This window comes from Equus caballus, chromosome 20 (assembly GCF_041296265.1).
Source record: "Equus caballus isolate H_3958 breed thoroughbred chromosome 20, TB-T2T, whole genome shotgun sequence".
In the NCBI taxonomy this organism is placed as follows: Eukaryota; Metazoa; Chordata; class Mammalia; order Perissodactyla; family Equidae; genus Equus; species Equus caballus.
Window position 1 is genome coordinate 56,994,534 of NC_091703.1, and position 24,241 is coordinate 57,018,774.

General features: G+C 39.1%; 1 protein-coding gene across 42 annotated transcripts in view; it reads right to left on the reverse strand.

The window, feature by feature from the left end:
- Positions 1–9,842: 9,842 nt before the first annotated feature.
- DST (dystonin) overlaps positions 9,843–24,241 on the reverse strand; it is a 440,189-nt gene continuing 425,790 nt past the window's right edge. For 21 of the 42 annotated variants that reach the window (XM_023624275.2, XM_023624277.2, XM_070245713.1 and 18 more), the window contains 11 exons: positions 24,048–24,211; positions 23,090–23,252; positions 21,644–21,798; positions 21,396–21,470; positions 20,475–20,492; positions 17,501–17,618; positions 16,290–16,361; positions 15,160–15,359; positions 14,641–14,751; positions 11,738–11,861; positions 9,843–10,874 (listed from right to left, as the gene is read on the reverse strand). In XM_023624275.2, the coding sequence (XP_023480043.1) occupies positions 10,612–10,874; positions 11,738–11,861; positions 14,641–14,751; positions 15,160–15,359; positions 16,290–16,361; positions 17,501–17,618; positions 20,475–20,492; positions 21,396–21,470; positions 21,644–21,798; positions 23,090–23,252; positions 24,048–24,211 (1,463 nt within the window). In that variant the 3' untranslated portion in view covers positions 9,843–10,611. Of the gene's footprint in view, positions 10,875–11,737; positions 11,862–13,210; positions 13,294–14,640; positions 14,752–15,159; positions 15,360–16,289; positions 16,362–17,500; positions 17,619–20,474; positions 20,493–21,395; positions 21,471–21,643; positions 21,799–23,089; positions 23,253–24,047; positions 24,212–24,241 lie in introns of all 42 variants that reach the window. The other 21 variants (XM_023624291.2, XM_014734513.3, XM_070245714.1 and 18 more) reach the window with 9 other exon arrangements.

A 24,241-nucleotide genomic window follows, 5' to 3' on the forward strand; every position in this document is an offset into this window, starting at 1 on the left:
TACATATTATCCTCTAAAGCCAAAGATTTCCCCACAAAGCTGAGCACAAATCAATGGTTCATTTTGAATATACATCACAGTGTCAAAGACCCACATTGCTTGTTGCTTCCCAACTGGCATTTTAAATCCTTCTGCCTTTCTCTTCCTAATCTTTCCCCACATTTAGCTCTCAGATAAGTAATGTTTCTACAAACTAGGAGAATTCTGTTTTTTAAAATATGTACTTTATTTCACCTTTTTTGTGGGTGGGAGAAGCAGGATGGAGAAGAATGTATTTTTAGGTTTTTTAAGTTGCTAAAGCACTCAATCTAGTAAAAAATAAAACAAGAAATGAATCAGTAAAATGTGGGCCAGGACACAAAAAAATAAATCTAAAATATAACTGCTCACACAAGTAGTATGGTACAGTAGAAAGACCATGGGCTTTTATTTCAGGCAGAACTGGGCAAGTAAACATGGATTCCTCTATCTGTTAACTGGGTGACCTTGGGCATGTAATTCTCAGAGACTCCATTTCATCAAATTCCTTTCCAGCAATTTGGGATAACGGCTATCTCAAAGAGCTGGATGAGAATTAAGAAAACATGGTTCCTGGCAGGCAGAGACCTGTGAGAGTCCCGATTCCTTTCATCTTTTCACTATCTGTCTACAGTGTGTGTGTGTGGTGGCGGGGGAGGGGGTGGGGGGGTAAGGGGGTGGGGAAAGTCAAACTCTCCAAGATGGCTCCAGTATTCTTTTGACTTTTCTCTAGAAGTAACAAAAACTGGAAAACAGCTCTGTCCCCTGAAAGCTGATGTATGTATATGATATGAAAAGTGCTATCTCAACTGTTTATGGATTAACAGTGATTCATAGGCAAGCTGGCTCGTGGCTGCTGCAAAAAAGCTGAAAGTAGTGTTGAGTAGTTTTGCTTCACTATACGTAAAATTTCTTGGATAAAAACTTTATTTCCAAGTCCACAAAACAGTGCCTGCTCATGAGGTGTTCTGTACACTTCAGTTTTCTAGAGAACACGATGAAGCAGCTCCTCTGAATATGAAAATGGTCTCACTGGCACAAACCAAGTATCAACCCACCCTGGGACGCACACACAAGGAGGGAGGGCCATAGGAACACGTTTCATCTGTTGCCAAACTTATTTCCCCCACTTCACAAAAGGCTATGAGTCTTTTAAATGCATGTGCTGCAAATGTGAGATTCCTTGGCAGAAAATTTGAATGAGAAATTAACCCTGATCAGCTAGTTAATTCCTGGGAACTTCTAGGCCAGCACAAGAGCATTTAGGTGCCAATGACAACAAACACATATCCCAGCCATGAGAATCAGGTGTTACCCAGTGGAAGAATCTAGTACCACCATATAACAGCAACCTAGGGCCTCCAAGGTTGTAAAAGGAAGGAAGTTAAGAGAAGAAGAACGAAGCAAGGCAATATTTAACCAAGATGGGTTGAGGTGGGTTCTAGTGAGTTCCTAACCTAGAGTCTTCACCCTATCAATCCTCTTGCTGTGTTTGAAGAATGTTTGTTCATTGACTTCCCGGTGCCTCTCTATCATCCCTATTTGGGAGTCATTGATGCCCATTTGGACACTAACCTGTTTTGTTTATTACTTTGAATGTCAGACAACACTCCTGTGGCTTGGGATAGATAATCTTTGCTTGGATGTTGGTGTTGCTCATTTCCAGATATTATAAGTAACTTTTTAGTAAAGTGAAGTTTTGAAGAAACATTCCTTTTCCAAACTAGATTATAAACTAGTAATTCAATTTTGATGTGTCGTGCTTTTCATGTGTGGTGAAAAGGACTTGAGTTTTTTAGAGATTTTTAAACCAGTCTTTTCATCACATAAAAAAGTGAAGGGATGGAATACAGCTTTTCTGATTTAGTATTGCGGTAGGCAGCTTTCAGTGATGACCCTCAATGATCCTTGCCTTTTGGTAGTTACGCCCTCGTGTAACCCCCTGCCTTTGAGTGTAGCCTGAACCTAGCCATTCACTTCTAATAGAATATGGCAAAGTGATAGGACGTCATTTCCGTGCTTAGGTTATGAAGACTGTGGTTTCATCCTGTTGGACTCTACTGTCTTATTGATTTGCACACTTTGATAAAGCAAGCTGCCATGTTAAAGGGGCCCACACGGCAAGGAGCAGAGGCTGGCCTCCAGCTAACAGCCAGCATGGAACTGAGGCCCTTTGGTCAACAGTCCATGAAGAATGAAATCCTGACAACCAACCAACCAATGAGTGAACTTGAAAGTGGGTCCTGCTCCCAATGAATGGTGATCCAAATGTCTGTGGCCCCAGTTGGTACTTGACTATAGCCTCATAAGAGACCCTGAGGTAGAGGACTCAGTTAAGGCTTGTCTGGATTCCCACTCACAGAAACTGTGAGATAAGTTGTTTGAAATCACCAAGATTTGGGGCAATTATTGTTTAGCAAGGGAAAACAATACATGTATCGTCCTATTTCCAGTTTTAAAGACTAAAATAACTACGGATAAATAACTTATAGGATCTTTGGCCTTTTTTAGTTTAAATATGTAATCGAGGATACCTAAATAAAAGTACCACATGACAAAAAATTTAAAAAATAAAAATCACCTGCAAAATTTATCGGTGATTTATTCTGAGTAGCAGAGTGAAGAGTGATTTTATTTTCTTCTTTGCACTTTCATGTATTTATTAAATTTTCTACAATTAACAAGTGTAGTTTTATAATCAGAAATTGATAATAAAATATATTACTGAATGTATAAAATACCCCACTCCCAAAATGCAGTCAATATAAATCAACAGAATGTTCTAAATAAAAGTTCTTCACTGAATTAACTACCTTTCAAACGTGGTTTGACAAAAGCAAATGATTCTGACACTGATCCATTAAACTGATATTTAAAAGATATATTTTCAGGGGCCAGCCTGGTGGCGCAGCAGTTAAGTGTGCACGTTCGCTTCTCGGCAGCTGGGGGTTTGCCCACTCTGATCGCAGGTGTGGACTTGGCACCGCTTGGCACACCATGCTGTGGTAGGTGTCCCACGCATAAAGTAGAGGAAGATGGTCATGGATTTTAGCTCAGGGCCAGTCTTCCTCAGCAAAAAGAGGAGGATTGGCCATAGTTAACTCAGGGCTAATCTTCCTCAAAAAAAAAAAAAAAGATATATTTTCAGTGCAAGAGTAAGAATGAGCAAAAGAACACATGCATGAAAGTGCTCAGATAGTTTGAAATATATTTGAGTGATAGAATCAGGATAAATCCCTAGGACCACTTTGTAAAGTCCTGTAGTGAAATTGACCAAAAATGGAGCAGGAAAATCTCAGTGTACATCATTCCTTATGTATCTCTATTACATCTTTTTCTGGTTAAGTCACATTATATATGTCTTCAAATGTGACAAAATTTTGAAAAACAGTTGATTTGAAAATAACGCACCATGACATAGTCAATGAAGAGGTCCAACATTTATCCTCATAAACCGCCCATGAACTTAATCAAAAGGCAGAATGTTCAAAAGCCTAATTCAAGTAGGTCATTTAGGATGCCTACGTGGCAGCAGCGGGAGGCGGGACTCTTGGGTAGCTAAATGATGAAGCAGCTTTACAGAGGAACTCATTAGGCATCTTGTAAGGGTTGAAGGAAGAAAGGGTGTTAAATATTAGCTGCCTCAAATCAGACCACCTTACTCAGCAAACCAATTTTAAAAGGTCGCTACTTTTTTGGAACCAGATAATTTGATGAGACATGAAATAAGGGAAAATTAGTCTAGTTATGAAACATAAGGCATTTCCAAGACTCCAAAGGAGAGTCTAAAACTATCTTCAGATGAAGTTTTCTGCTCTGGAATTTCCAGATGTGGTACGGCTTCCGACAGAGGCCATGAGCATGTCTTCTTCACAAAGTTACCATCTTTAAAACAGAACGCGTAGGCCCTGGGATGAGGGTGATATGGAGTGGAACGATTATTGGTCTCAGCCTGAAAAGATCCAGTCAGTCATTTTCTAGCTGAATGAGCCTGGACAAATTACAACCTCCTTAGCTTCATTTAAATTATTCATAAAATTCAAATAATACTTATCTACTATTCCAGTGACTGGTGAATTAGAAAAATTCAGCCTCCTGTACAGGGCAAAACTCAATTCTTCCCTACTCTGTGTTTCTTCCCTGTGAGTCTCCTTTACTACTCACACAAAACACTTCACTTCTGGTCACCAAATGTGTGGAGGGTTTTCCCCACACCAAGCTATTCTACGGCACTAGCTAGATGTCCCATGATTTAACTCAATTCTGACACTATCCTCTTGAGATAGCATCAGACTCCACAGGTTAAGGGCTCAGTCACATAAGACTGCCCCCGCACCCTCTCCCCCCCCCCCACACACACACTTCAGATGCCAGTCACAAGCCTAGGTTATCACCTGTGCTTCTGACCAACCAGCTATAGATCGGAGGTTCCGACGACACCTCTCCACCCTTTGGGTTCAGTTAATTTGCTACAGCAGCTCACAGAACTCAGGGAAACATATTTACTAGTTTATTAAAGAATATGATAAAGGATATGAACGGCCAGATGAAGAGATACACAGGGCGAGGTCTGGGAGGGTCCCAAGTGCAGGAGCTTCTGTCCCTGTGGAGTTGGAGTGTGTCACCCGCCTGGTGGATGTGTTCTCCAACCTGGAAGCTCCCCAAACCCTGTATATTGGGATTTTATGGAGCCTTCCTCATGTAGGCGTGATCAATTAACCCCATTTCCTGCTCTTCTCCCCTCACTGGAGGAGGGGTGGTGGAGCTGAGCATTCCAAGCTTCTAATTATAGCTTGGTCTTTCTGGTGACCAGCCCCCATCCTAGAGCCACGCAGGAGCTCACCCAGAGTTGCCTCAGTAGAAAAGAAGATGCTCCTAGTGCTCTTATTGCTTAGGAATTTACAAGGGTAAATTCCTTGTAAATTTACAGAGCAGAGATCAACATATATATTTTCTATTATCTCACGACTGGTTGGGAACTTCACATAAGACATATATTTTAGTTAAGAGCTTTATAAACCAAAATTGACACACAAATATAAGACTTAAAAAAATCAATATGGGCACAATCAAATAACTAAAGAAACAAGTTTTCCCAGGAGAAGCAACTCAAAATTAATCCATCAGATACGGCATTGTAAAGTATGGTTAACATCTGAAGACACTGCTTCAAACCGATTCTATTCCCCTGAATTCACTGGTCAATTCTCAAGCAGGTATACTGTGACTAAACTGTTGATGAGAACAAATGTCCACTGACTGGTCATTTTTGAAATAAACTTTTCCTAGATAATTAAAAATACACATACATTTTTCTACCTGGTTGGTCCTCCTGTCAGAAAAGTAGTCTTTATAGTAATCCAGTTTTAACTCATGCCTGCAGCCAGATCAAAGTATATATCAACATGCTATACTCCTTAAGTCCGAGAATCCTGCCTTCTTGGAAAGCCAGAGCCACACATATACACACACTCCTCAGCCTACTTGGGGCTTTGAAGCACAACCGATCCTAGCTGAAAGGCAGGGTCTGCCACCCTCTCTTTCACTCTAGGTGGTGACTATTATTGCCTTCTCCATGCAGATTCTGCTATAAGCACAATAAAAATCAATGAAGACTTGGAACTTGAAGCTGAGACTAGTTTTTAATGAAACCCTGAGGCATAAGACAATGCCCTAAATATGTCACTCTTGATCATACATCTGCTTCTGCGTGCTCATCCATACTGCTCTAGCCTTCTACCATCCTGATCTGAAACTCCAACCCACAGTGCGCCTTCTTCCCAAACCCTTTCCTCCTGGCACCCTAAAACCTGACTCTGAGGTAAAAACCCATCCTACGCCCTCTGCTTCCTTCACTTGCTCCAATCCCTTGCTCTCCCTGTTGAGCCTGACTGGAAAAACCCCTGCTCTAGATCAATTAACTTTCTGTCTCCTCTGTTCCTACACCAGGCTGCACGCTGTAGACCAGGGTAACTATAAAGCCAAGGTCTCAGCTATTTCACACCTTCTCTGCTCAAGTCATATATCTTAACCTACAACCTTTTCTGCAACTCCAGGCAGGATGCCCTATCTTCTAATTTGCTGAGAGAAGCCAGTCAGTGTAGGGTGACTCCCTCAACTTCTCTTGTCTCATCTTAATCACACTTTGTTCCAGTCCTTCATATCAAAAGACATGTCCCTCCCTGTGAGGCCATTTCCTCCAACTGGTTGTCTGGAGAAGACACTGGAAGTGAAGAGATAAATAGGTGGTCACTGTAGTAGCACAAGTGAGCGGCAACAAGGGCCAGAACTAAATTCAAATTTTCGGAGACGAGCTAACCAAGGCTACAACCACGCGTAACCACTAGCACAGGTGTGCATGTCCTTGCATAACCTGGGGCAGGGGCGAAAGGAAGAAACTTGATGGTGTACTTTCATCCTGTGGAAAGAAAGATGGTTGAGAAGAGGTAGAAGAAAAGAGTATAGAACAGTGATCTCTAAAATAGGATGTATGCAAGGTGACCTCATAGGATATGGGAAGAACATAAAATATCTATTTATATTTACATTTCATCTAAAAGCAGCAGGAGGAAATCAACCTTCATGAACATTTACCACTGACGACACCATGCCTGCCCTCTAACGACGCCACAGCATCCTCTCGTGGTCTTGGATGTGACTGAGGACAGAGGGGGCTCTCCACAGCTCCCACACTCCATTTGCTTTCAGCATGTGCAGTAGATGATCGTTTCTCTATGTCAAGCTGGGCAAATTTACAGATTTTATCTCTTTTCAACAAAATAACCTTTACAAAATGTGTCTGAAGGATCCCTACAGGGAAACCACAGATTTAAGACACTTAAAATGCAAGAAACCAACAAATAGCAGGGATGACACTTCCAGAACAAGTCCCTTCATCAGCCAAATCATGAGTTGAATCAAGGAGGATCTCATCAGATTTGACAAGAACGTGGCCAAAAAATATGTCAAGACTATTTGAAATATGCACGTACACCTATATCAATGTTGTTAAAGCTAAATCTCACTGAGCCTTCAGAAATTAGCTAATGATAAAATACATGCAAATGACATCTTAGAAGAAATTAATATACATACGCTTGGCTGTTTGCTCAAAAAACTTTTATTGATGGAAATATGCCATCAAAGAAGTCTGGAGACCACTGCACAGAAGTTAGATTCTAAGGCTGTGGGAACTCGATTTCCTAGTCTTTGCCCTGGAGCAAAAGTAGTTATAATTTAAGATTAGTTACATTCTAAAAGAATGTTTTGTTTTTATTTGAGGATAACTCTGGACAATTTCTTAATCTTTATTTTACTCTTATCTTCTACACAGTCTTTAAATTTCCAATCATGGAGTACAACAAAAGTGTGGGTAAATTAAGATGAAATTCTTTTGAACAAATTTTGCTTTTCATATATTCTTAATTTAGCATATTGGAAGCAGAAGCAAGGAAGAAAAGCTTGTTTTTGTTGTCCTCCATCCTAAACAGATATTCAACATTTCCACAGACACGGGAATTACATAAAATCAGCCCAAGCTGAACAATTCGGTAGGTTAAGTCAGATATTTAAATAGTCCTATGAACTACTTCTTGCACAAACAACTCACCCATGACTGTTCACTTCCAAGTAGATTTTGGCAACCATCAAGTCAATCTCTAACATGCCTCAAGGTAACTCAGTTACAGAAATACTGAAAAGACAAAGTTAGTGTCCTTGCCTTCTTTGTGGGACCCCAAAGGTAAGTTCACAGCCAGGTGGCAGTGTCATCAGACACATTTAGCTTGGGCACTTGCAAATGTACTGTTGGGTGGCTTATCAGCTCACCCATTTGACAATAATGCACATGGGTTTCAAAGCACCTTGTCAAAAAGAGCAAATAACTGCACCTCATTACAATTTCCGACGCGGCAAATATTTAAAGCAAGTTTTAAAATGATCAAAAAAAAGGAAACAGGATCCTTTTCCAGCCTCTCCTCCTTTTCATTTCTACAGGTCAATCCCTGATGGTCAGCAAGGAACTTCCCAAATGCTTCCACACATATTTGTCATAAAAGGAAGCAGATCTTAGATTCGGCCGGCCCATCTACTTCCGCCACAAGTTACGAAGGCAAAACGCTAAGGACAAATAATCACAAGCAGCCAATGAGGCTTTAAGCCGTAGCCAATCAATACTTCCCTGGCTTTGCGTCCGCCTCTTCTCTATAAGTCTCTCCGAAGCTCACATCTATGGAGCGCTCCTAACCACTTCCAGTTTGGCGCTGCCCAATTCAAATTGACTTTTGCTCAAATAAACCCTTAAAATGTTTAATATGCCTCAGTTTATCTTTTAACAGAACCAATGTTTACATTAAGATTTTCAGCGCTGAGATTCATTCCAACGTCCTGTTTTTTAAAGAAAAAGAAGGAAAGAAAGAAGAAAAAAGAGAAAAAGAAAAGGAAAAAAGAAGGAATGTGTGTAGGGGGAGAGGTGTGTCTGTTGTATTCCCTGAAACGTACAGGAGGACTCCTTAGAAGTCAGTGAGGCTCTAGGATCAGTTCAAGAGGAAACAAACATCAGGCATCAAAGTTTGGAAAGCTCTCCATGAGGGCAATTGCTGATAACTCAGAGCAGTTCCTTAAGAATTCCCAGAGATATTTTAAACCGTTTATCTTTCTCCAAAAGCTTATTTTACTACTAAAAAAAAAGCAAAATCCTGAGCTCTTTAACACAAGTGGCAATCAAATAGGCTGACATAAAATCATTCCCATAAATTTGTCTTTGAAGTGGAAATGTGATCATATGCAAAGAACCAAAGGAGTAACCACCATTTCAGCTGCTTCTCAGATGCTATCTTCATTAATCACATGCAAGAGTTAGAACCTGTGATCTCTCTGAGCTTAGAATCTCCCTTTTGGGCGAGAGCTCCCACCTGAGACGCATGCTGTGAAAAAGAAGGAATTTCTATTGCTTAAAAGTAGCATCGAATTTCTGTCAGTGGAAACTGCAGGCTCTTCCGTGTTGGCCTCCAGGAAAAAGGTCAAGCATGGAAATCACCATACTATCCCCTGGAACCCAGACCCTAGCACTGCCGTTTGCTGAAATAAATTTACAGTGTTTTGGGAAAGTCATGACCCGTCAGGCCCAAAGTAGCGATCTGCCATCCTTCCAGTTATATTTTGATGCCATTTTTATATCTGGGAAAATTCTACCATTTGATTTTTAAAGGTACACAGGCCAGAAGAATATCACTCTATTACCTTAATAAAATCAGTCACCCTGTCACACATCCCTGGTTTCAGTTCATGTCTTTTAGTGACTTGTTTATTTACTGTTTCCCCTTGAATATAAGAGGGCAGGGACTTTGTAGCCTCAGGATCACTGACAGTGGCTGGCTCACGGCTGGTACTTATTAAAGATATGTGTGGAATGAGTGGTGAATGTTATTTTTAGTATACGTTTACTGTATATTATATTCCTGTGTTTGATGTCCCACGAACTTAGCCTGTCACACTATTAGTAAAAATAGATCATACACATAAACTTTATTTAAAACAAATAAGCAACAGAAAAGGTTCATTTTAAATAATCAGGGATTCCACATGTTCAAGTGAATATGTTTTATTAAATGCATACTAATATCTTTCTATAGTATGTGAGTATACATAATAAATTAAAATGTATATATTTATTAAATATAGATATAATACCAGAACATGATTATTTCAGATGAGAAATCAAAATAAACCCATTTTTAAGTATCTTTTGGTCACTCCAAATTGATATTGCTCATAAAAAAATACACTGATTTTTCCCTGGGGGAAAAAAATTAATTCCATAGCAATGTAGTTAAGGGACATATTTTATTTCGTAGCTTTCTGCAAGCAAAATTGCTTTGATACAAAATGAGTTCAATGATACAGGTGCTACAGTCCACTCAAGCAAAAGAAAACCTCACATTTATATTGATGCACTTTATAATTATATTCTTAAGTATAATAGGTCTAATATCCAGGACACCTCTGGCCTCACGGGAAGAAATGGCACAGAAATGCTGCATGGTTCTTGAATATCAGAGCACTGGCGAGTGCTTAAAGGAACTTCTGGTGATTTCTGTCAGAGACTGCTTAAAGAACTGTGTGTGGATGTGTTTGTCTTTCTGCCCTCTGTCTTTTAGTTTACACTGAAATCATCCTGAAACAGATCCCTCGTGTGTGTCTTTCGGCTTTTCAGAGTTTCCACAAAAGCAAGGGAATGTCATGAGGTATCCTTAACGTTAGTTCTCCATGTAGTGCTGTGGCTGTCAGAGAGGATGTGGACTTACCTGTAGGTACAGTAACTGATTTTAGTGTGTGCTCCGCACGTTACAGTGCAGAAATGTTAGTGCATGTTAAACTCCTTCTTCCCCCTCACATATGATGTGACATTAACCCCAGAATATCTGACCAAAAATTATACAGAGAAAATAAAAAGACAAATACACAAATAAGGCCATCTGCAGGATTTTAAACTCACCTCTGCAATATTTCACAATAATTTCTACATTATATTTTACATCTTTCAAACTTAAATAATATAATGCTCAAGGAAGGGCCTTGGTGGAACCAATTGCACTATCTCTTTGAGGACTTGTCCAATTTTCTGGCAGGTGATTTCCTCTGGGGTGTGGGGATTTTGGAAGGCTTGGCTGTGGATGGCCGAGAACCTGCTCGGGGTGTAGGCCTGTGTGTTTGGGGGACAGTCTCCACGTCTGAGCACACGGACTGGATTTCTGAAATGTCAAAGTCTGATGCATCGCTGCCTCGGCGGCTGCTGGCTCTGCTGCCAGCTTTGCTCCCAGCTCGGCTTCCTGGTCGGCTAGGAGTCCTCTTGGGATCTGAGGAGAGAGGGCAGAGATGGGTCACTCTTATTACTGGGTCCATTTGCAACAGATTCTTGAAACGTAATGCCACCTCTAATCTCAATGATTCTTCTTGACACCTAGTAAGCACTCAGAAAACACTAGTGGATTCATGGCCTTCCTCCATTCCACAAGGGAATGGAGCCTCACTCTAAGTAGATATACTATACAAAAAGCTAGCTTTACAAACAAAAGATAGGTTTGGGCTCACCCCACTTAAAACAGGATTCCACTTACTACAAACAAACATAAGGAACATATCTATAATTTAAGATTATGCTTTCCAAGGGTTAGCATGTGCACCCAGGGATGTGTGCAGGGCAAACATGGAGCCAACTCTTATGTGTAAGTTTTACCCAAGGATAAGTAATTCAAAGCACATAGGAATTTAAAAGATAAGACTTGAAACTTTCAAGAAGCTTCATGCTTGCCAAGCCCAGAAGCCCATGTGTTAGGTTCACCATTCAGTGAAAAAATACAGGAAGTACTGGCATAAGGCCCCATTGGGCTGGGTTTTTCCAACCAATAAAGTAGAGCCCAGTGCAATTTCTAAGCAGGCGGAAGAGCCAGGCCCTTCCAGCTGGGAGGGGTGGGATCCTGTCGTAGTTTTGTTTCTGTTCTACAGTCCTCCTCTCATCTGTCTTTGGTACTTTCCAAAAGGGATTTTCTAGTGACTCATTTATTCCCTACCTTTGCTGGAGGACTTGGAGGTACATATCACTTGAAAAGAATACAGCATCGTGAATTCGTAATTTCTTTCCCAATTTAGGAAGAAAAGGGACTTTAATCTTCAGATCATACTGCAAGAGCGATTAGAGAGAGAACTGCACCGCACTCACCAGCAAACTGTGTTCGGACTCTGGCTGCCGCCGTTGTTATCAGGCCGCTGTCATCCCCAGAGTGGAAGCCTTTCCCTGATAAATATCCTGGAAGTCGAAGCTTGCTTCCTTGTATTGGTGTCCCCTGTATTTAATCAGTGAAAGGACAGTCAAGATGTAGCTCCTGTTCCACAACATTCCACCCCCACCACTTTACAGAGGGGCGGAAACCCTCCGCTAGACCCCCTTCAGGGGGCGGAGAAAGTTTCCAATGGAAGGAGGCACAGCGAGCTCACTCGCTTTTCTCCACTAATTTCTTATTGTCTCCCTGAATTCAGAGAGAACCTGCTAAAGAAAATGAATTCACGTTGAAGGGAAAACACAAAAATGGAGATCTCCCAAAAGATGGCAAGGGAAAAAAGACAAATTAAACTGTGAGTACATTAGTATCTTTCAGATTGTCAGTGAATATTACAGAGGTAGGAGAGTATCGCCAAAAAAGATGGCGGTGGCATGGTACAGAGAGAAGACGGGGCCCTGAAAAATCGTGCTTGTATATTCTGCTGCCTCCCATGCTTCTAGGGAACTAGGCAGAAATAAACAAACAGAAATAGAACAATAAGTAAATAAGTAATGCCTAGACGCCATCATTTAAACAAACTTCACTGCAAAAAAAAAAAAAAAAAAAAGTGACATTTATAACCCGGTATAATGTCACTTCATTTCCTAGCTCTGTCACCTTTTATAGGCCTTACATACAAGACACTTAAGCATCGTCAGGAGATAATTCTTCTCAAATTCTTATGAGTTCATAGAGAATGTCTAAAGCAATCACAACTACGAAATTTTATTATAAGTCTAAAATCATTGCATTTTTCCAGATCACTACAACATTTAAAAAATTCTCCCAAAGTTAAGAAAATAATCTCCTGAGAAGTATAAGAGATGTCATATTTCTCAAAGAACTCATAGTCAGGGAGCTGTTTGGAGGAAATGAATCTGTAGAAAGTATGTGTGTAGTTTCTTAAAAATTATTTTTTCATTTATTGGTTTTAAGTGTTTAACCTAGCATCTGTAAGACCTTGAGATACATAAGAGTTACAGTTTATTAATATTAATATAATATTCATAACTTGTTTACATATGTAGTCTACACATCTATTTAAGGATAGAATTTATGTATGATTTGTATGCATATAATACTTAAGTTTTCAAAGTACCTTCACATATATAACTACAATTAATCCTCACACTCACCTAATCCCAACTTTTTCACAAATGTGAAAAATGAGGGCCCAGGGAAGAGATTTGCCCAAGATCTGACAACTTTGATCTACTTAAATTTCTAACTAAGAATCTCAACAATCCATGAGAAAGTGAGGGCCTACAAATTACAAAATATATCACTCAAAGGTGACAGAACTCATCACCGTGAAAGACATGATCACTCTCAGAAAGCCTTGATTGTTTTGATTTTATTGTCACAAACCCTACCTAAGACTTTAAAGATCCTTCCACAGAAGTATACTGTTTGTTGTTGTATGTTGTTTGTTGGCTGGCTTTTGTCTGATGAGGTTCTTTGAAATGAAACATAGTTTTGTATTAGTCAAAATAACACACTTAGACTTTAATTTTGGGGAGTCTCTACTTTTAAAAAATTTGAACTGACAGAGCAGCATAGCCCTAAATATTGAAAACAGACATGTTGCTTGAGCTTAAACTGTTCTCAGTTTTTGCTACAATAGAGCCACCACAAGTGACAGATATCTCGAGAGGTCGCATGTAATACTAACGTCTCCCATCTGAGGGAAGGGGTGGAAATGAGGAAGAGCTGAAGAATGGGCTGTTTCTGCCCCACTTCTGCCACTGTTAGGAATGGTGTTTCCATCTGAGTCATGAGGGTAGCGAAATCTTCTCTCCCTACCTCTTATTATTGGTGTGACGATTAGATGATACATAAGAAAGTGTTTTGAAAAGGACTTTTTAAAGGCACTAAATCACTTTTATACGAGGGTCCTGGCCTTTAACATGAAATACTGCCTTCATTTCAATAAAAGTTGTTTGGGGATTTCCCCCCAACAATTATTGTGATTCTAATCAAATACGTGATTATTTGCTGCTGCTGTTTGTCATTTTTACAGAGAAGTTTCTTTAAAAATATACGGTTGGCTTTCAATTGAATGTAAATGATCCAATATATGACTATCATCTAAATATCTTATCTCCATATATCATGCCATATTAAAAAGATAGAGCATGCTGGAGTAATAATATCATTAAAGTCTAATAAAGATACATACCTTTTGAAAATGATAGACAACTTTTTGCATACCAACCCCCTGCAGTGATAACTCAAAGCCTTATACGTCTCACCTACCCAGCGTTCTTGGGAAGAAATAAAAGTAACTGACATTCAGAAGGACCTTGCCCATAATGAACACTCAATGAACATTCTTTTAATTTAATGGATTCTCTTGCAAATGATCCCGCTTCTCACCTAAAGGGGGTTTGTTGCATTTCTTGCCCAGATTATGTCTGGAAGCAAAAGCATACCATCACCTTTAAAAGAAACTTTACTTAGGTCTAGTGTAATCTCCGCCCCGTATTTCACTCTCCCAAGAGAGAAAAGTAAAATTATGTATGAGTAAGTAAACAAAAACACAACGCAGACACAGAGCCTGCAGGTGTGACTATGCTAACCTGATACCAACCCAATGGAGAAGCTATCAACTGTCTTTTCTGTTAACCCCTTACTCTCACATCCTCCTGGAAATGCTGGGTTGACTGATAGTTATTTCATAGAAGTCCATAGAAAGATGCAGGATTATCAAAAGTACATATATGAAGGGAGAGGTGAAGCAATGTTAGTGGGTGATGTTTCAGTGAAAAAGACTGTTAGCCTGGGAGCCGGGGCCTTACAATACCTCTGCAGACGGCACGGACAAGTCTGAGCACTCTGCTGGCTTACAAGGAGTTGACATTTTGCTGTTTGTCAACCATGGTTTACCATAATTGCGTGTTAAAGGATGGAGAATCTGTATGGAACAATGGCAAATCAAACGTAAAGGATAGCAGATAAAAAAACAAAGCCACAGAAAGAGATATTCATAGCAAGGAATCACATTTCACAGTAAGAATGATAATAATTAAAAATAAGTGGGAAGATTTGATGGCAAACCATACACACCAAAAAAATGAAAGAAGCTTTAGGAAAAAAAATCAGTCTGATAGGGAACCAAAGGCCCTAAATAGACAGTCTCTATACTGGCCACAAGGCAAAAGCATATTTTTTTTTAAAAGACAGTCCTTCATTCGCCATATTGTCAGAAGGGACAGAAACGGAGAAAGCTGGTCCTACAAACTCTAGGGTCCTAAACCATTCCAAAGCATGCTCAGGCCACTGACTGCACACAGGAGGAAAACGTCTCATGCCCAAGGCCTACCTTGGGTGTGCTGGTGGCAGGGACCTGTGGGGACGCTGCCTGGGCAGCCTGACTGGACACAGAAGTTGATCGGTTGGGCGAAGCTCCTCGCGATGAAGGCCGCGATCTTCGGCCCCGGGGTCGGAAAGCAGCCATGCCCTGACTGGCACCATCTGCTAAGATGAACTTCTCCCGAAGTTCCATGTTCGTCCTTCCTTTAGCTGGAGCATTGAACACACAACAGTGGACACAAACAAAAGGGGGAAAAGAGGAAAAAAAGTGCTCAATCCTTGACGGGGAGAAGCACCACCTGGCAGCACAGATCACGTTGAGGATTTCAAGAACATCTTTTTGCCATGCCAACTCCAACTCAGCATAACAAAAAGTTAAATGCATTCCTTTGCAATGCATTCCTTTTGGATACAGGTAAGTTTGGGAAAGAAAAAAAAAAAGTATGTTTATTCTAACACTAGACACCAGCAAGAATAATCACTATTAAACAAAGAGTCAGCATGAAAATGGAAAGCTCATGCTAAAATATTGTTAATCCACCAGCTACTGATGCCCACATGGTTTCAACACCCTTTCCCCACACCGAGAAGACAAGCCAGGAAGGCAGGGACTGTGTCTTTTGCATGTACTATGGAGGTACGGAGAATGCCAGTATTTTAACATCGGGATTAATTAAACAATAGAATTACACAGAATGAGAGATGGCTTGTTAATCAAGACGACAACACATAAACTTCCAGGTTTTTCACTTCAATGAGGCAGCTAGTATTTTTACTTTATGCCTTGAAAAACTCTGTTTTACCAACATGCAATAACGAACACCAGACCCAAGGACACATGAGGTAATCAGTGATGCGACACTCATACGAACACATATGCACGAGGAGGACACGCCCCCAGAGCCAGATGAGCAACGTGTTAGCATGTGTCTGATCACTTCTAGAACCCTACGTTTGCCACACACTGGGGTGTGTTGAATTTTCACAATTTAAATTTGGAAGCACCAGCTCAGTTGGATATGAGTTAAGCCATACGCAATGGAGGAAGCGTGTTATTTGAAAATAAATGATGAAAGCAAGAATGTAAAAGTAGGAAAGAGAAAATGTAAGGGAGGAGAGGCAAAGAGAGGGGTTGCCAACCTATAGGAGGCTGAGTAGTAGTAATTGAAGAGTTTGATTCCGAACGTAACATTTTACTCCCATGATGATGAACTAGAAAAAATGACACAGGATACCAATCACATTAAAGAATACTGTTAGCAGGAGAAGAAACAAAGTACAGTAGTTGAATACGCAAAGGGCGCTCAGATTGGGCCTTCAGCACACATTTCAGAAGAAAAGTTGCATGAGGAAAAGCAGCACTCAAGGGTTTGACTCAATAAAAACGTGTATTTAGAAGACTTTGTGACAGTCGTGCTAACTTTTCTAAGCAGCCCAACAGAACACCACATGTCCTAATTTCTTTATTTCATAAATGGAGCTACCTCCCCTGAGGCTGCATTATTTTTGAAATAAATATTAAATCAAAAAGGGCGCTCTTGTTATTTTACTCCTTTTGAGGGGGTATCTCTGACTTGCAGAGAGCAGAGCTACTGTGTGTGGCTGTCTAACACCCCATGGTGGCCGCAGCAGAGGCCTGCTGATTGCACAGGAGCTCACTCTGACGGACCTGGGTACTCAGATGCCAGCACTGAAACAAAGGCGCCCCATGGGAGGAACTTTGGCCTCCCACTTGGTGGCCTAGTGGTGCCAGCACAAACATTTGTTGTTGTCCGTTGGTTTAAAAGGATTAAAATGAGCTCACAGGTTAGAGAAAGGCAAAAAAATTTTACTGTTTTTTTCAAAGAAAAATAGCCCTACTCAGTAAATGGGACCTACCTAGAAATTGCAATTGAATGACCATTTGTAAGTTAAATCAACTGAGAATTCAAATACTGACTATAGCTTCCTAACCGACTATAGCAGACCAAGCACTCTTAGGCTGGTAGATATGGGGAGAGCGCTCTCCTCTAGCTCTGCTATTTAATGAGAGATGAAATCCTTTCCTTGATTGGTATAACTACTCATTTTGAAAATTGCAGATGGGAGCATCTCATTGAGAAAATCTGTTGTAGTATTTCCTGCCTACCAGTCTCTATTTATCCAAGAGAAGTAAAAAAACAATGAGAAGAACATGGTTTACATGATGGCCACAAGTTCTTTGAGAACTTCAGGCTGACGGACCAACGTGAAACATTCACTTTTGTATTAAATGACCAAAATTATACCCAGTATGATTTTGATGCTGGAAAATAATACAAAAATTGATCCACTCTCAGGGTGTCATTATCCTGACATCGGCATCTCCTTACCCCTGCAGGGATCATTTTTCACTAAGAACTCATCAAGTGCCATCCATCCGCCTCCGACACGGACCATCACGGTACTTCGCAGGATTCGAACAAGTCGCAGTTGCTGAGAGTCTCCAAACTGTGAAGATGAAGAAAGAAGAGCCTCTAGTTGTCAGAAGGGAGAGCAGAGGGATGCTGCGGTAAAGGATGACGTGCAACCCGCAGCAGCGGAAGCAACCAACTTTAACCTCTTGCTTAGTTCACAGCCATTAGTAAAATCTCAGAAAAAGGGGTTTGTAATGATCTGCGTTAGACAGCTGCATGCTCATTTAGCCCAAAGGAAATAGTTTGAAAAAAGACAACGAAGGTTATCACGCATAATAATGAAGCTCTCTCCTAAAAATGATTTTTCTTTCTTCTGACAGAAACAACATTAGTAAGGCAGTAATTGAAAAATGTTTCTAGAAACTAAACACAGCCATGAAAAGAAGCCCTGGCCCACTTGTCCAGGGTTTACACAAAATAAGATGATCCTAAAGAAAATGTAATTAACTCTGATTTTTCTTCATTAAAACTTCCTTTTATACTAAAACTGTTTTCCGCTGAAATCTGTGGGAGAAATCTTCAGAAACTCATTTTTTCTCTAAGAACAGTTTTGGCTTAGGGAGATGAAGTAGTAAGTGAACTTGACCAATAAAAATTTCACAGTGAAATAAATTTCTGTGTCACTAATAATCTGGTAAACCAATTCGTTAAGGGCTGGATTAAGGTGCCATTTTGGATTGCTGTAATAGCAGATAGAACAGGCACTGCCAGATTGTTACGGATACAGCTTTCTCTTAAAGCTGTCTGAAGCATACTCGCTGACGTTCAGAAGCAATTGCCTTTTTCTTGCCCTTTCAATGGATCTCCAATCATCTGGATATGTTCTAAATTCTGCAAGTCCTGGATAAATGTCTAGATTACAGATAGTTTCTGAACATAAAGTTTATTTGTTTTGAAAGCCCATGAGAAATGATTTTATGCTTTTAAATCATTTCTAATAGGCTCACGTCCAATTTATAAAAACCACGAGGCTGAATTTCGTGGTTGCCAACCCAGCAGATACCACAGCAAGATGAACAGTCAATTAAACACCAACAGCATCTTTTTAAGGCAGGTAAGACACAATTGTGACTTTGATTATTTGTCTGGGTTCATGACGGATAAACAGAAAACTGAGTAGAAACAATGTGCTACTTTTCATAGGTTTTAACACTGAGTTTTGGGGAGAGAACCCTAAAACAAAGCCAACCATTCAAGACCCTGAAACTCAGAAGGACCTATAAAGCATGTAAAATGCACCAGCAGGAACTCATGCGTTTTACATCAAACCTTTTTATATTGCTATTTCCAAGTCCATTTTTAAGCCTTGAGATTTAAACTTTCCTATAATTGAACCTGTTCCTAAAATGTAAATTAAAATTTAAAAATCAAAATATGTATTTATTTTGTTAGAAAAAAATTGGTGCTGCTAATAAGCAAAGGGAAAGGAGGGGATTTAAAGAAAATTACCCTTAAGGAACCAGATAATTAGAAAAAACACTTTTAGTCCAAGAATATGTTCAAAACAAAAGTTTAAAGACAAAACTAAAGTATACTATAGAGATGATATTTCAATTCTAACAAATAGGAATGATTTTAAATTTTATTTTGCTACAACTAGGATATACAACTATGTGCTGGGGCTTTGGAGAGGGTGAAAAAAATGAAGAGGAAGAGTGGCAGCAGACGTTAGCTCAGGGCCAATCTTCCTCACCAAAAAAGCATTAAAAAAATTATTTTGAGAAGACATTCTCTAGACAACTAACACTGTCTTCAGAATTGCCTAATTTTCCCAAGAGCTAAACTAAGAGACAAGAAAAACAGACTAATGTTGTTCTTTGTGCTTTCAGTGAATAAAACCTTTTGAGGTGAGTACTTCATCCCTTCTACAAATAAAAGATGCTATCCCAATTGATGACTCAGAAAATAACAAGAATGGAAAAGTAACTTTTTATGTATTATAACTAATGGAAGTAACTGAAAATTTCTATTCAAAAAAATTATGTGCTTGAAATAAATGGGGATAATAGGTAATTTGAAACTTAAGATGTAACATGGCTTAAAAACTCAGTGGAAGAGGTCAACATCTAATATGATATGGTCAGGTTCTATAAATAGCACAGTTCTTTCCAAAAGCATACAGTAAAAAACTTTTCTCCTTGTTTAAATCAAAACACAATTTTTCTTGTCTTTAGTTCTAGAATTCTGATCGTGAGGCAGTGCCACTGGACAGTTTACGTGGCCTTTTAAACGTGAGGTCAAAATGGCATGAAGTGTGACTTTAAGATGTCACGTAAATTAAAAGAGAGAAATTTCCACAAAAGGAATGACATCATTTAAAACCTCCAGAGTTAAAACTTCCACCCAGAGGATGCAAAGCCCTAAATCAAGGACTTAGGACAAATGGACAACAGCGGCTTTGGAAAGAACACGTTACTTGTGGCTGAGTGCCACGGGCACCTCTCACTGCTCTGTCTTCCCATGTCATCACTTGATGCTGGTCCTTCTCTAGCTGCCATATACCACACACCCTCACAGGTTATTAGCAATGAGACTAGATAGAGATGTGTAGGGAATCAGATTTGTGTTCCAATGTGCACTTGCATAAAACATATGCAAACAGTAACATTAAAAATGGGATCTGAAAATGGCATTTGTCATACTGTAACCAGCCAAGCTACAGTTCATTATCTGGTTTGCTTAAAGGTAATCTCCTCATTTGAGACACAAGGCAAAAAGGAATCCTGGATGAAGGACCCTTATAGCGTTTACAGAAACACCACGCCAACCAACAATGTAGTAGCTAGGGAGACAGCACGGGAAAGATTGGCCATGGCAAGCTTTAATGATTATGAATTAAAGTTAAAAAAAAATCATTGGGAACTTGAGAATACATTCCACTGGTTTATACCTGATTTCCCAGGAAGAACTGATGAAAAAAAATGAAAAATGGAAGAAAGACACAATTAGTTCAACAAGAAACTCTATGGCTCTAGAACACACACACAGACTCTCACACTCTGGGCTTCTGGATATAGTATCTAGTTTAGAGATGTGCAAGTACCCACCTGTCCCAAATTCAAACCAAATATCAGAAAATTTTCTATACAAATTTTTTTTGAAAATCTTTGGGTTTCAAATTTAGTTAAAAATTTGAATAGGCGCATGAATATTTTTCAATGTAGAAATGCAAAAAAAAAAAAAAAGAAGAATGTTCCATTTGTAAGCAACATATTGTATTAGGGAGACTCAGCACATTTCCTATCTAGCTACTACATACAAGAGATGCTCCAAAAAAGAGAAAAACGATAGAGAAAGAGTGACAAAGTTACACTGGTCTTCAACTAATTGTTTCAAAGAAGGTGAACCAAGTTACTAAAATTTTGAATAAAAGGAAAAATTACTGGACAAATAGAAAACACTGCCTCTTTTTCATATTTACAAAAATTAGTCAACATTTTTAACTTCATAGTTCTGGCTTGGAATAGATCTGCTATTGGAAATGTCAAAACTTAACTCTAGCCATAATAAAATATACTAGGAAGTAATACGAATCAACCTAAATATATAAGATGCATTTTCCTGTGAATGTTTTTCTCCTTAAAAGTAATATACATGTTGTGTATGTCAAAGATATGTCCTCATATACAAAATGCAGGCTATTTTTATATAAATTAAAATGACAAGTTGGAATTTCACATACCATTAAATTTTCATATGCGGTAAAACTAAATAATTAGCACTCCTGGAAAACAATGCAGATCAAATTGCATACAAATTTCCATTGTTATCCTTTAAAATTTGGAAATATAAAGTTGTTCTGAAAACTTACCCTGTATTTGTTATCTCCAATCTGTTCAACTTGAAATCGTTTTGCACATTTACACTTAGCTACCTGCCTTGTCACCTGCCAAAAACAATGATGAAATAGCCACTTTAATGTTACTATCACACAGTGGAATCCTTAAAACCTTGACACAACTACTAAATACGAAAAGAAAAAAACGACTGCGTGAATTGTGCATGCTCTCGGGCAGCACACACTATTACGGCTGTAGGCGCCGGAAAGATGATGAATACCTCATCTTCGATTTTGTCGGCGTCAGTGACCGGTTTATACGCATCTTTATTTGGGTGAAGTGCTGCTACAAATTCATAGTAGTCAATATAGCCATCGCCGTCTCTGTCAAAGATGTCTGCAACTGCGCTCATCTCCAGGCGACTGGTCGGGAACTCTGAAGTTTTCCAAACAATAATTGACAAATTTGTAACGTATTGAAAGCGTTCACTGTAATGATCTGATGCACTGTGAAAGGACTCCTCTCATCCAGCTAACTAACATCTATCAACTGACACATTTATCCTTTGCTTCCCCCTTTTTTTGTGAGAACATTTCACTTCTCCTCTCTCAGCAAATTTCAATTACACACCCAGTGTCATCAACTGTAGTCACCCTGTTTTACACAAGATCCTCAGGCCTTCTTCATCTTATAGCTCCACGTTGGTACCCTGTGACCAGCCTCTCCTTATTTCCCCCATCCCAGCCCCTGGCAACCAATTTTCTACTCTCTGTTTCTGTGAGTTTGACTTTGTATTTAGATTCCACATAGAAGTGATAAGATACTCTCAGTATAAGCCATATTACATTCCCTATGAAAGTGTCTAAGACCTGCTACTTACAATAAAATACTACAAAAAGGTTTAAGTCTCTTAAAAAAAAAAAGTAAGTAGTCTAACCTCTTAATTCTGCCTCAAGACATTCTCAAGTGTACATTTTAATTAATGTGGCTGGTTAAATTATTAGGGTCATCAAATATATTAAAATTCTTTAAAAAATTGATTTACATCATAACAAATGAAACTGCTATATCTGTGACTTAACTTTCATTACTACTAGGGTGAATCTTTTGAAATTGCTGTTTTTCTAGGTTGAAAAATTGTTTAATATTGGCAAATTTCATACGGTTCAATTACTACTTAACTTAAGGAATAGATTAATTTTATATATATGAATTCATATATATTCATATACAAAATTTACTTTACAAATGACTTCCAGTAACATCTGCCAGAGAAATCATATCCACATGACTGAACCATCAAACAAGAAGGTGACACATAAGAATTTTCACGGCGTTCTAATTTCCTACTAATGACAACCTTAGATCAGAATGTGAATTAGAATCAAAAAGAAAGAGACTGACTCACATTTACTGACTTCCTATTGTATGCCGGGCAACACCAACAATCTAAGAATCAAATATTATTAACTTTATCATTCTAGTGAAGACACGGATTCATGGAGTGAGGGAATATATCTGTGGTCACACAATTAATTAGTAATTGTGCCTGACTCCAAAGCCAAAAATTCTACCAGGGACACTTTTTTTTTTGAGTGGTGACTTCACAGCCAAGTTTAAGGGCAATGATTTATTGGTAAGACAAGTTTACTGGCCCCACAATTTAAACTGTGCTTATTTTTTTTTTTTAATTACATCAATTACAATCACCTCTCTCGAGACTTACTTGAGGAAAGAATTCCATCGATAAATTCTTGTCGGGTTATCTTCCCATCCTGATCTTTATCAATTCTCCTGAAGAAGTCCATCACTCGTGATTTCTTGTGATTCATCCATCGCATGTATTTTTTGCGCCAGATATCGAAATCAAAGTTAGCAAATTCCCTCAGCTGAAAAGGGCAAAGAGTATCTTGGTTGAGTTAATGCTGTGCTCGAACTGTATCTTGTACTATGTGAATCACGTTATTTTTAATGATCCTCTAGATAATACACATATCTTCCCCGCTTCAAAGAAAAGTATGATCCTGCAAAGGAGACTCAGAAACATTTTGCTGTAAAGTTTATTTCACTACTGTCACCGGTTTTTCTTTACAAATAGAGGAAACAAATAAAACTCCTCAAAAAGTCAAACTTAAAATCTGGGATAATGCCAAAATCATACAGGTGGTCTGCCCCCAAGTAACACCACTAGTAAGTTCTCTCCCCCTGGGCAGAGGCCCAGCTCCACAGCACTCACCCTTGCTCTCTCTGCTATTTGCCACTTTAACTCTCCTAGACATCTAAAATTCTCCCAATTTCAGAACCTGAAACTCTAAATCTGAGATCAGAGAACATACATAATTAAAATATCTGAATTATAAATGGTTATATTTGCCAGGTCATACCACCAAGGAAACATATGTCCAGCCAGATCTTTTCTTAAGGAGTCAGCTTCTGATTATATTAAATCACATTAGTTTTTTACTTTATTGATTTCTTAAATCCAAGTCCCATATATCAGGTTTTCTTTTTTCCCACAAAAATGTACATACTTTTGGTATTAATTTTAGAAATGATATATACACTCAAGTAGCATGAGTTTGCTTATCTATTATCAGCAAAGTTGAAAAATCAACATTTTGGCAATGTGTTATGGTAAATGAGGGTGAATGGCCATATCGTGTGGAATATGAGAGTTTTCTGACCTCCTCTAGTCTGTCCAAGGCGTCATTAAGCTTCCTCCTTCTTTCCAATGCGAGGAGCCAGACTTGCTGCCATTTGCTCACCAATAAGTTGACCCTGGGATTCTTGGTTTCGATTTGTGTCTGTGATCCAGAGGGATATAAGCTTGATGCTGGGAAGCGTTTTCCTGTCAAAACACAACTTTAGTTAGGATGGC